The following is a 13,757-nucleotide window of genomic DNA, read 5'->3' on the forward strand; positions in this document are numbered from 1 at the left end:
CTAAATTTAAACATAACATAGTTTGAGAGAACCAATTAAATACATTGGGAGGATTAATTTCCTTCCAATTCAACAATATAGATCTTCTAGCCATCAGAGTTAGAAATGCAATCAAATGCAAATGAAGAAGATAAATGCAGTGAGTCCATCATTGGTAAACCAAAAATTGCGGTAATAGGATGAGGTTGTAAATCAATATCCAAAACCGCAGAGATAATATCAAATATATCTTTCCAATATTTTTTCAAAAGCGGACATGACCAAAACATATGAGTTAAAGACACGATTTCAAATTGACATCTATCACAAATAGGATTTATATAAGAGTAAAAATGAGCTAATTTATCCTTGGACATATAGGCCCTATGTACGACCTTAAATTGTATTAATGAATGTTTGGCACATATTGAAGATGTATTAACTAATTGAAGAATTCTATCCCAATTCTCAATAGGAATAATAAGATTAAGCTCTCTTTCCCACTCACTTTTGGTCTTATAAAGGGGCTCTGAATATATCTTCATAATTATATTATAAAGTTTTGATATAAGCCCTTTTTGCAAAGGGTTTAATTCAAACAAACTCTCCAAAATATCTGAAGGCACAAAATTTGGAAACGTAGGAAGTACAGTACTTAAAAAATGCCTAATCTGTAAATATCTAAAAAAATGAAATCTAGGCAAATTATATTTATTAGATAATTGCTCAAAAGATATAAAACAATTGTCCAAAAATAAATCAGAAAATCTTAGTAATCCCGTAGTTTTCCAAGCCAAATAAGCTTGATCTATAATGGAAGGGTGGAAAAAGCAATTAGATACAATAGGACTATTTAAAACGAATTGAGTCAACCCGAAAAATTTCCGAAATTGAAACCATATATGTAAAGTATGTTTAACTATCGGGTTGTCAATTCGTTTCGGGAATTTAGAAAGAGCAAAAGGGAGAGAAGTCCCTAAAATAGAACCCAGAGCATAACCTGGTACCAATTTAATTTCTAAACTCACCCAATGAGGGCCAAAAGATCCACCCCAGTCTTTCAACCAACATAACAAATATCTAATATTAACTGCCCAATAATAAAATCTGAAATTAGGTAATGCTAACCCACCTTCCTTCTTTGTCTTCTGTAAATATATTTTACCTAACCTGGGATTTTTATTCTGCCATATATATGAGGAAATTTTTGAATCAACATTAGTAAAAAAAGATTTCGGAATAAAAATTGGTACCACTTGAAAAATATATAAAAACTTAGGTAAAATAATCATCTTAATAGCATTAATCCTGCCTATTAGAGATAGAGATAATGGTGACCACTTAGTAAACAAGCCTTTAATCTGATCAATTGAGGGTAGAAAATTAAACCTAAATAAATCTTTATGGTTTTTTGTGATTTTGATCCCTAAATAAATAAAAGAGTCATTAACTAATTTAAAAGGTAAATTTCCATAAATTGGGACCTGTCTATTCAAAGGAAACAATTCACTCTTATTAAGATTTAACTTATACCCAGAAAACTCACTAAATTGAGCCAACAATGATAGAACTGCTGGAATAGATTTCTCAGGGTTAGAAATGAATAATAATAAATCATCTGCATACAAGGATAACTTATGAATATCTGTCCCACGATTAATACCCAAAATATCCTGTGATTCTCTGATGGCAATTGCCAAAGCTTCTAAAGCAATGTTAAATAGTAATGGGCTAAGAGGACATCCTTGTCTAGTGCCCCGAAATAAGCGAAAAAAGGGCGATCTTTGATTATTAGTAAACACTGAGGCTACTGGAGTGTGATAAATCAGTTTAATCCAAGAAATGAATGTCGGACTAAAATTAAACTTCTCCAACACATTAAATAAGTAAGGCCATTCAACTGTATCAAATGCTTTCTCCACATCTAATGAAATCACGCATTCTGAAGTGCAATGTGAGGGAGTATAAACAATATTCAGTAATCTAATGTTGAAAAAAGAATAGCGATTTTTAATAAAACTGGTTTGATCTTCTGAAATAATTTTGGGTAATACCTTCTCTAACCTGGATGCCAGTAACTTCAAAAAAATCAGTCTACATTCAATAAAGATATTGGTCTATAGGATGCACAGTCAGTAGGGTCTTTATCTTTCTTCAATATTAAAGAAATGGAAGCTCTATAAAAAGATTGTGGCAAATTCCCCAATCTAATTGCTTCCTCAAAAACCCTACATAACCAAGGAGAAAGAGTAGCGGAAAAACATTAAAAAATTCTACTGTATACCCATCTGGACCTGGTGCTTTCCCAGAATTCATTGAGGAAATAACCCCTTTAATTTCTGCGTCTGTAATAGGAGTATCTAATATTAAAAGATCATCGGATGATAATCTTGGGAAATTTAATTCCCCAAGAAAATCACACATGGTATTACGATCCTGAGGGAATTCAGATTGATACAGGGAGGTATAAAAGTCTTGAAATGACTTATTTATCTCATCATGGTTAACTGTCAAATCCCCATTCTGCTGACAAATCTTAGTGATTTGACATTTAACCAAAGCATTCTTCAACTGACTAGCTAACAGTTTACTTATTTATCACTATGTATATAAAAATCAGATCTGGTTTTCATTAATTGATTTTCAATCGGAGATGTAAGTAATAAACTATGTTCCATTTGAAGTTCAACCCTTTGTTTGTAAAGCTCCTTACTAGGAGTGATCGAATATTTCTTATCAATCTCTTTAATTTTATCGACCAATAAAAGAGTTTCCTTCTTAATGCATTTTCTCAAACCAACAGAGTAAGAGATAATCTGTCCACATATATACGCTTTAAAAGTGTCCCAAAGTGTTCCGCAAGAGATATCATCCGTGGAATTAGTTGAAAAGAAGAAATCGATCTGTTCCTTCATAAATTTATTAAAGTCCGGATCTTGCAGTAAGGTAGAGTCAAATCGCTATTGTCTAACATTAGAAGCTGTATCCTTAAATTTAATGGAAAGTTTTAATGGAGCTAGCTATAATATCATAATTACAACCAATCACCGATGGAATAAAACAAGAGTCAATAAAAAAATAATCAATTCTCGAATAAGAATGATAAACATGTGAGAAAAAAGAAAACTGTTTGTCGTTAGGATGCCGAAATCTCCAAACATCAAAAACTCCATTATCAGTCAAAAAGGAGTTAATACAAGTGGCCGACTTATTGGGTAAAGTCTGAATAGATAAAGATTTATCCATCAAAGGATTTAAACAACAATTAAAGTCACCACCCATTATTAATTTATATTCATTTAGATTGGGTAAGGAAGTAAATAAGGACTTTAAAAAATCAGGACAATCCACATTTGGAGCATAAACATTAACCAAAGCAACCTTTTTATTACAAAGTAAACCCATAATTAACAAAAATCTACCATTCGGATCCAAAAAGATATCGTGTTGAACAAATGCAATAGAGGAGTCAATAAAAATTGAAACTCCTCTTACTTTGGCATTCGAATTTGAATGATACTGTTGACCCCGCCAAGACCTAAAAAAGCAAAATTTGTCCTTCCTCACATGAGTTTCTTGTACAAAAATGCTATGAGCATTAAGTCTTTGGAATACTTTGAAAATCTTTTTTCGTTTAATCGGATGATTTAAACCATTAGTATTCCAAGACACAAAATTAATGCTCTGAGCCATAATTCTAAAATCAACCCTTTGGTATAGAAAGGGTTAACCAAATTATAAACTCATGCACCCGGAAGAGGAACAAAAATAAAGAGTGGACCCGGAAGTGACGACAACGCAGACATATTTGAAGTTCAAAAACAGCCCAAATGAAAAAACTAAAACAAACTGGTGAAGGAAAAGTGAAATTAGAAAACAAACTAAGCCCCACCCCAACAAGAAAAAGATAAGAAAACGCCAAAATATGGCGAGAAAAGGGAAAAAATGAGATTAATTCAACCCCCATGTCAGCGGAAGATCACTCCATATATAAAGGATACATATATAAAAAAAACCACCCCGACTATACTAAAAACCATACTTCTAAATATAGTTAGTTGTAAAAAAAAAAGAATATAGTCACTAAAAGCTTATAAATCGGGTTATAGCCCAGACAAAACAAAAAATATTTAAGCTATGATAAGCAATGCATTGTAGGAAGAAGACAAGAGAGAAAAAAAATAACGCCATCTTAAACAAAACCAAAAATATTTTTCAAAAAACCATCTTAATAAAAAAAAATTCACCTTCGAAGGAACAAGAATAATAGTCAAGAATGTAGTATAATGGTTAAAGTGTATAAAACAAAGCGATTAATATGACAAAAACATACCTTAACTTAAATATAAAGTATAGGATAAACCTACACCAATAACCAGAGGTTAAATCTGGTTTAAGAAATCGAGAACCATCTTACACGATCAGAATCGTTCATTTATTAGAGACTGGTGTCTGTAGCAGTAGGGAAGTTCTTCTCCAGATAACTTCTCGCTTCGGATGTAGAAAGAAAAACCTGGCGTGGAGCATCTGGCGGAGAGATTCTAAGCTTCGCAGGGTATAAGAGCGCAGGTTTCAACTTTTTCTCATAACATTCAGCCATCAGCGGTTTAAAAAGAAGCCTTTTTTTCATAACTTCAGGACTAAAATCTTCGACCAAACAGAAGTAATGATCTTGAAATTTAATCATTCCTGCCCGCCGAGCCGCACGAATAAGTTGTTCTTTGTCATGTACATAATGAAACCGGACAATTACAACCGAAGGTTTAGCGGTAGCACTCGGTGATCGACGCCAAATTCTATGTGCGCGATCCAATAACAGAGGATTATTTGGGAAAACCGACTGAAACGCTTCTTTTAATAGTTGAGCAAAATATTTTGAAGGGTCATCTTTTTCTATGCTGTCTGGGAGACCAAGTATACGTAGGTTCTGTCTTCTGGACCGATTCTCAAAATCGACACTCTTGGCTTTAAGTGTTTCCACCAGTTTAGTGGTCGAAATTAAATCCTGTTGCAGTTTTTCAATAGTCAAATCTCATTTCCGAGCGTCTTCTTGCAGAGATGCGATAAGAACTTGCTGCTGGTTAATTACTGAATCTGTCTTAACCATATAATCTTGAAAAGCCTTTATATCTTGTTTAAAAATTTGTTGTAGTTCATCAAATTTTTTATCCAAAACCTCCATAAACAGTTCATAAGTTAATTCAGTGCGTTGCAGATGAGCTTGCTTCTTTCCATTACCGTTCGGATTGCGCCCAGGTTCTCGTCCTTTAGATCTAAGAGACATTTCTGTTTGCATATCTTCGAAAATTCACAATAAACTTAACAATAAGTTCAAAAAAATAGCAAAAAACTTTCAGTGTAGGTAAAAATAAGTTGGATAAGGGTGATCAAAGGTTAAAAAAAGTAAAGGTTATGGAGCGAATCTAATATAGTACTCACTCCATGAGCATCTAAGCCTAATTTGTAAGTCTGACATTCACTTTTATGCTCAGTTGTATCTTTGATCTCTTACCATGAATCATTTTCCTGCCTCTTAGAACACCTAGGGTCCTACTTCCTATGATTAATAGCTCTTTGATTCAAACAGGAGTGTCCAATTTCTTGCAGTAGTCTATGTGAGAGAGTCTTGGTCCCTTCTGAACTGTGGGATGTACTAAGTTTATGGGACTTGTCCAACTCAGAGCCATAGGCTGCATTTCACTTTAAAGCTCAACAAAACTGCTGAATCATAGAATCATACAGCAAGGAGACAGGTTTTTTTGGCCCAAATGGCCCATGCCAACCAAGGTACCCATCTAAGCGAGTTCCATTTGGCTGTAACCTTCTGAACCAATGATACCCAAATCTTTTTTTGGGTCATTGTCCTCTTGATTCCCTGACTACACCCCCAGCACACCCCTCTCCCTTTCCAGCCATTACATGAAAACGATAAAGAATTTTGATTTAAGATGCACAGCGAAAGAAAATAGGAACTACACATTCAAGGAAGTGACAAATAATTGCAAAAAATATTTAAAATCATTTAATTATAGTAAAAAGAATTATCATAAACAATTTTGGAGCATACATTAGTTTTCCAAGTACTCACTTCATTGCTTTTTCACCTTTCAATGAGATGGATAGGATTGATGTGATATCAGTTTTTCAACATCAGGCTGAATGTCACTTAAAAGGGGTCTCCATTCCCAATGTTCCATAATTTGCACTCTTTGTTTTGTTTGAAGGAAGTTGGGGACTGACTAAAACCACGCCACTAATTATGATGTAGGAAAGGCAGTGAAGAACATTTTAACCTTTTTCTACAGTTTATGATAGCATTCGGAAATTCCTTTCTGCAACCAATAGTTTTGATGATTTGTGAACTTCAACTTCAGCTCTAAGTCATTTTGTAGTGGGATCAGTTCTTCCTCCATCCCTCCTGTTAATTCCTCATTACGAGTATTCGTGAATGGAATTTGGAATTTGGATCATGAGAAGATCCTGAAATCTCTCTGATATGTCTTTATGCAGTGCACACAGTATACCTGAAGATCATCATCTGGTATTCTTCCTCTTCCAACTCAGAGAGGTTAGGAAATTAGAAAAGGTTGCAATGGCCAATGTTGCACTTAAATAGGATAAACTTGGACATAAGTGTAGAGGTTGCTGATTTGTTTTTGATATGCACAACCTAGAGAGAGAATCTGCAGATGCTAGAAATCCAAACAATACATGCAAAATGCTGGAGGAACTCAGCAGGCCAGACAACATCTATAGAAAAATGTATAGTTGACATTTCAGGCTGAGACTCTTTGGCTGTACTTTTTTTCCATTGATGCTGCCTGTCCTGCTGAGTTCCCCTAGCATTTTGTGTGTGTTACTTGTCTTTAATAAGATTCACATAATTTCCTTACAATTGAAGATTGATATCATTAAACTTTGCAAATAATTCTGACAAATAAGTGATGTCAGCCTAGATTCAGCCGAGTTGATTACTGAATGAAGCACTTGAGTCCTAAAATAATTTTACCAGAGTTTCAAAAAGCACATAAAAACATCTGAGGCAGTTTCTTTTGTGAGCCAACTGTCTTCTTTACTGTTGTGATGCTGTGATTTACTGTTGTGTTTAAAGATTTGTGCAGTCAGTCACTTAGACTTTATATAATAAGGTGCTGTCTGAATTACACATTGAATGGTTAATATGTAAGATATAGCTTTTTCACGGAAGTAATAATCACACGGTGACGTCCTGTGCACAAGCAAGAATGTTGATGAATGGTATGTACTTCTCTTTAAAAAAAATGGCTCAACAATCTGAAACATACCCAGGAAGCAAAGATTTGTTGCCCGGCAAAGTTGACTCATCCAACTGCAGAGCAAATACTAAGTATAATATGTTGTACAGCGTGTCTTCCATATTCTCAAACATTCCATCCATTTGTCTGAACAGTCGTCACTGAGTGGAATTACTTTAATTATTTGTCTGCTGGCATATACAAAACAGAACTTACATTACTGCTGGCAGAATCAGCTCTTCCCCAAATATATGGTACTTTCCAGTCTGAGCAATGAGCTAACGTTGTGTACATTTTTATAAAGCACAAGTGTTGTATGAAGAATGTAAATCATCACTATATGTCATGAAGTACTAGCAGGCATGTTTTGAAGTGTTTTCAATTTCAGAAAGTTTTCACAAAGTGATTGAAAGTAAGACAAGATGTTATTTGCTTTATCAGAGTGTATTATCTTCAAGTGTTCAAGGAACCTGGCTGGTTTAATTGCCTTGTTTGTAAAAACATTTTCTCACAATAGACACATTGGCTGCTGTTGGTAAACATCCTTATTTCGCTCCACGTGATACACTTTTTTGTTTTCTCCTGCCGTTAATGACCACAGTCAATCACCTATTGTTTCATTCCAATCTGTGATCAGTAAAGGGGTTATGGCGTCATTATAGCTCAGCCAAACCTGACTCATCTGCCAGAAGATACATAAAGTGGAGCATCAATATCTTTGTTAGACCATGGTCTAAAGAAATGTGGTCAAGACCATTCAAAAGGGCAGATTCTGACCTTTACCCCATTGAATGTCAAAAGCTAATTCACAGGAACTGCATCACTGCCTGATTAGAGTATGGGAATTGTAATTGCTAACACTGTACTACAGTAGTGAATGGCAATAATGAGCAGGCTGGGCACGGAAATAACATGATTGCTCAGTCCAGATTTCTCTTGCTATGCCAATTATGGAAGTGTCACATTGCTTTTCAACAACTATAATGCACTTAGAGGAGTCTAAGGGAATGGTGGATTAGCAAGAGCTGAGGTGATTATGTGATCATTGTTGAGCTGAATTGACTTTATTTCTTATATCCTTCACATACATGAGGAGTAAAAATCTTTGTTACGTCTCCGTCTAAATGTGACATGTGCAATCATAGTAATTTATAATAAATAGAACAGTCAATGTAATATAGAGTTGTGAGGCACTGAAGATCAAATAAGTAATTGTTTATTAAGCTAAGCCTGTTATCTCTCAGGTGCCCCCCTTGATTCTGATTCTCTTCCCTCCGCCCACTACAACCCCCTCTATCATTATCAAGAACTCCCACCGCTCCCAAAACTGCTCACAAAATCTCCAAGTGAGACCTCACCAGTGCCTTATAACGCTTCCTTGCTTTTAAATTCTAGTCCTTTCAAAATGAATGCAAACATTGCGTTTACCTTCCTCACTAACAACTCAACATACAAATTAACCGTTAGGGAATCCTGCACAGAACTCTCAAGTTCCTTTGCACCTCAGATTTTTGAATTTCTCTTCATTTAGAGAATAGCCTACCCATTTATTTCTCTGACAAAGTGCATGACCAAACACTTCCCAACATCTACCACTTCTTTGTTCATTCTGCTAATCTGTTTGTCCTTCTGTAGCCTATCAGCACTACCTACCCCTCCACCTATCCTTGTATTGTTCGCAAACTTGGCCACAAAGCCATCAATTCTGTCATCCAAACCATTGACGTGTACTGTAAAAAGAAGTGTTCCCAACACAGACCCCCTATGGAACACCACTGGCAGCCAACCAGAAAAGGCTTCCTTTATTCCTACTCTTTGCCTCCTGCCAATCAGTCAATGCTGTCTCCATGCTAGTATCTTTCCAGTAATACTTGTTAAATAGGCTCATCTGTGGCACCTTATCAAAAGCCTTCTGAAAATCCAAGTGCACGACATCCACTGATTCTCCTTTGTCTATCCTACTTCTTCAATGATTTGCATACGATTTCTCAGGCAAATGTTTCCATTAAGGAAACCTATTTTGTCATGTGTCTCCAAGTACTCCAAAACCATATTCTTAACAATCCACTCTTCTCAGCCACTGAGGCCAGACTAACTGGTTTATATAGTAATTTTTTTTCACCATTTCTCTCCCTTCTTGAAGAGTGGAGTGACATTTGCAATTTTCAAGTCGTACGGAACCATGCCAAAATCCATTCATTCTTGAAAGATCACTGCTAATGCCTCCATGGTCTCTTTAGCCATCTCTTTCAGAACCCTGGGGTGTAGACTATCTGGCCTTAGTGACTTACCTACCTTCAGAGGTTTCAGTTTCCCAAGCACCTTTTTCCTAGTAATGGCAACTTCACTCACTTCTGTCCCCCCGACACTCTTGAGCATCCAGCGTACCACTAGTATCTTCCACAGAGAAGACTGATGCAAAATATTTATTCAGTTTGTCCACTGTTTCCTTGTCCCCCATTACTACCTCTCCAGCATTATTTTCCAACAGTCTGATATCCACTCTCGCCTCTCTCTTACACTTCATATATCTGAAGAAACTTCTGGTAACCTCTTCAATATTGGCTAACTTACCTTTGTAATCCATCTTTATCTTCTTTTAGTTACCTTCTGTTGGTTTTAAAAGCTTCTCAATCCTCTAATTTCCCACTAATTTTTGCTCTATTATATGCCTTCTCTTTCACTTTTCTGTTGGCTTTGACTTGTCTTGTGAGTCATCCTGCCTTTTGAATCCTCCTTCTTTGGGATGTATCTATCCTGTACCTTCCAAATTACTCCTAGAATCCCCAGCCATTGTTGCTCTGCCATCATCCTTGTTATAGTGTTTCCTTCCAATCAGTTTTGGCCAGCTCTTAATTCCCTTTACTCCACTGTAATACGGATACATCTGACTTTAAATTTCCTTCTCAAATTGCAGGATAAATTCTATCATATTATGATAACTGTTCCCTCAGGGTTCCTTTACCTTAAGCTCTCTAACCAATTCCAGTTCATTCCACGGCATCCAAACCCCTAGTAGGCTCAACCATGAGCTGCTTTAAAAAGCCATCTCATAGGCATTCTAGAAATTCCCCCTCTTGTGATCCAACACCAACCTGATTTTCCCAATCTATCTGAATATTGAAATCCCCCCCCCCATTGCCTTTTTCACGTGGTTTTTCTTTCTCCTTCTGTAATGCATACATCCTGCCTACTGTTGAGAGGCCTGTAATTAATTCCCATCAGGGCTCTCTTACCCTTGCAGTTTCGTAGCTCTACCCACAATGATTCTACTCTTTCTGACCCTATGTTACCTCTTTCTAATGCTTTGATTTCATATTTTTTCCCCAACAGAGCCACTCCACCCCCTCTGCCTAATTGCCTGTGTGCATCCATGGATGTTAACTTCCCAGCTATAATCGTCTTTCAGCCATGATTCAGTGATGCCCACAACATCATTCATGCTAATCCATAACTGTGCTACAAGTTCTTCGGCTTTATTCTGTGTACTGTATACATTCAAATATAACAACTTCAGTTCGGTATTCATCACCCTTTTCGATCTTATGTTACAGCTCATCCTGTTGACAGCAACTTTGCCCTATCATCAGCCTCTTCTTGCTAGCAGTCTCACTACACACTGTCTGTTTGTTAACCAACTAACCCATCCTCAGTCCTATTAGTCTGGTTCCTATCCCCCGCCAAATTAATTCAAACCCTCCCAAACAGCACTAGCAAACCTGCCTGCAAGGTTATTGGTTCCCTGCAGGTTCAGATTATTTGATCACAGCAGAAGATTGAGGTAATACATGGGCAAAACAATTACAGAGAAAGTGCACTGCTGTCAGACAATTCAGACAATAAGATGCAAGGTTCATGACAAAGTAGACTGTGAGGTAAGAGTCCATCTTTAATCGGTTCAAGAGTCTTATAACTATGGGATAGAAGATGCCTTGATCCTATCTTCCTCCTTGTGGGAGGAGGAAGAAGAGAAAATGATCATGGTTGCAGGCGTCTTTGATTGCATTGTGTGTTTTTTGACACAGCGGGAAGAATACTTGGAGCCCATGGAGGGGAGAGTGGAGTAGGCTGTGTCTATAACCCTCTGCAATAAGCGCGGTTCTGTTTGTAAGCCATCCGATGAAAGGATATTTGTTAGTGTTGAAGTGTGTTTCTTCATCCTCACAGATGTATGATGCCACCTGCTTGGTAAAATCCTACTCGGGACCTCTCCTGGACATTCTCATTGACCAAGGAAAGGACGATCAATTCTTGGCTGCAGGGCAGTTGCTCCCTGATAATTTCATCAAGGTGTGCACTGAAAAGAAGATCCCTGTTGTTTTTCGGCTTCAGGAGGCAAGTGTTACAGGGTTCATTAAACATGCTAGCTTTGTGTAGCAGGAGCTCGGTCTTTTCACTGCCCGAACATACATCAGTTGCTCTGTATTCTTTTTGATATTGTTTTTAAACTTCTGGTGGCATCCAGTGATTTAAAAAAACTCAAAGTTGGGATATAAAAAGCAAAGATACAACAGTTTGAGAAAGTGGGATAGGTTATGTTATATAACTGTAGTACCTTCAGCATTAAAAACTGAAGTGTTACTAAAGGACGCTGACATTTTAAAACAACATTTTTCCAGAGTCATAGGTATTTACAACCTGCAGTTGTAGCTTTAAATATTTAATTAGTTGTGTTTAACATAATATTGAGATAATCCCATATCAAAATAATCCCTCTGGATTTAACAGTTCCCCATTTCTTTCTTTCTGCAGGGATATGATCACAGTTACTACTTCATCGCATCATTTATCAGAGACCACATCAAGCACCATGCGAAGTATCTCAATGCTTAGACACCAAAATGAATGGACATCTAAGTTCTACCTTTCCATCACAGAAGACGATAGTTCAGTTGATTCAGTTTGATAACATTTGCACTTCCTCCATGTAGTGGCTGGCTGTATTATGCCACTTGCCACTCCCCCTAGTGGGAAATCACTGTCATTGATTTGCTTTTGAAATTGATCAGTGTCATTGTCATGTGTAAAGGAACAGACACTCTCTGGAGTAAAGTCAATTGAAACAGCAAGCTGTGCTGAGGTATTTGTATACAACAGAGCACTGCCATCAAACCACCATTGAAATGATTTGGAGGCAGCCATCTACACCTCTGGTTTATGCATTTTGATTACCTTCTGATTGAATTTGAATTGGAACTGCGCAGACTGTGCTCCATTTGATAGTACTTCACTCCCAGTTCAGGAGACCAGTGGATTTATACATGGTTAACAATGTTCTTGTTTGGTTTGTTCACGGGGCTTGCATACATACATACACCCCAGCCTCACCCACACCCCCACTCACTTGCACAAACACTGTGCACTGCTTGGAACCGAAAAGTTCTTACTGCCATTGCCAATTAACTGGACTTTGAAAACTCAATTTTGTTCCTCAGTCATACTTCATTTACTTGTGCCTAGCCTCTGTCACCACACCATTTTAAAATCTGAAATGACATTTTTATACAGAATTGACCAGCAGTTACAGATATTTTGTCCTATGACATGATTTTATATTGACCATTGGGTAAGCCAGGTATTTGCTTATTCGCAAGATCAATCATCATTCACAATACAGGTGTTAAAAGTCAATAGAAAGTACCTGAAGCTATACAAACTTCAAATGGTATGTTCTGCATCCTTCCATTACATTCTCATCTCATTTCCACAACTTCCTAGCAAAGGGAAGTTTTGTTTTTCAAAGACTTTTCTTGCTGGGCTGTTTGCACTCTACAACCTATCCTTGTTTTGTTGCTACTTTCACATCACTGCCTATCTGTGGTCATTCATCTAATTGTCCAGAGGTAGACATTGTGCACACATGCCTGCCTCCCTCAAATTCCAAGCTCCAAGTATTTTTATGGTTGTGAGATACCTATGACCAAGTAAATGAACTTGTTTTCATTTAAATCATAGAATTGTACAATATTGTAACAGGCCCACCATATCAATGCCTATTTATACAACTTTCCTATATTAATTCCCTCTTCCTTGATGCCCGGCTCATTCAGATACCTCTCCAGATGCCTTTCAAATGTTGTTCCTGTTTATGCATCCACCACCTCCTCTGGCAGTTCATTCTGGATGCCACCATTTTTGGAAACATTTCACCCCTGTCTCACCTTAAACTTATCTCCTCTAGTTGTAGGCATCCCTACAATGGGAAATAGACACAAGGTAACTCTATTTATTCCCCTCAGGATTTTCAAACCCCTCATCAAGGAAACCAGTCACAATCTATCTAGATTCTCCTTGTAACAAGCCCCCAGTCCAGGCAACATCCTTGTGTATCTTTTTTGTACTCCCTGTAACTTCATCACATGCTTCCTTCAGTATGAGCAGAACTGCACATGATATTTGAAGCATGGTATCACCAGCATTTTGTACAACTACAACATGGCATTCCAATTATTGTATTCAGTTGCCTGCAAATGAAAATGAGCATATCGCACATCTTCACCACCT

At 37.0% G+C, this 13,757-nt stretch overlaps 1 protein-coding gene across 5 annotated transcripts in view; it reads left to right on the forward strand.

Moving 5' to 3' along the window:
* The window catches only part of esd (esterase D/formylglutathione hydrolase), a 65,933-nt gene extending 53,615 nt beyond the window's left edge, over window positions 1-12,318 (forward strand). For all 5 annotated transcript variants that reach the window (XM_059967686.1, XM_059967687.1, XM_059967691.1 and 2 more), the window contains 2 exons: window positions 11,421-11,588; window positions 12,006-12,318. In XM_059967686.1, the coding sequence (XP_059823669.1) occupies window positions 11,421-11,588; window positions 12,006-12,086 (249 nt within the window). In that variant the 3' untranslated portion in view covers window positions 12,087-12,318. The remainder of the gene's footprint in view (window positions 1-11,420; window positions 11,589-12,005) is intronic.
* Window positions 12,319-13,757: the final 1,439 nt, after the last annotated feature.

The sequence above is a fragment of the Hypanus sabinus genome, chromosome 4 (genome assembly GCF_030144855.1).
Source record: "Hypanus sabinus isolate sHypSab1 chromosome 4, sHypSab1.hap1, whole genome shotgun sequence".
Classification (NCBI taxonomy): domain Eukaryota; kingdom Metazoa; phylum Chordata; class Chondrichthyes; order Myliobatiformes; family Dasyatidae; genus Hypanus; species Hypanus sabinus.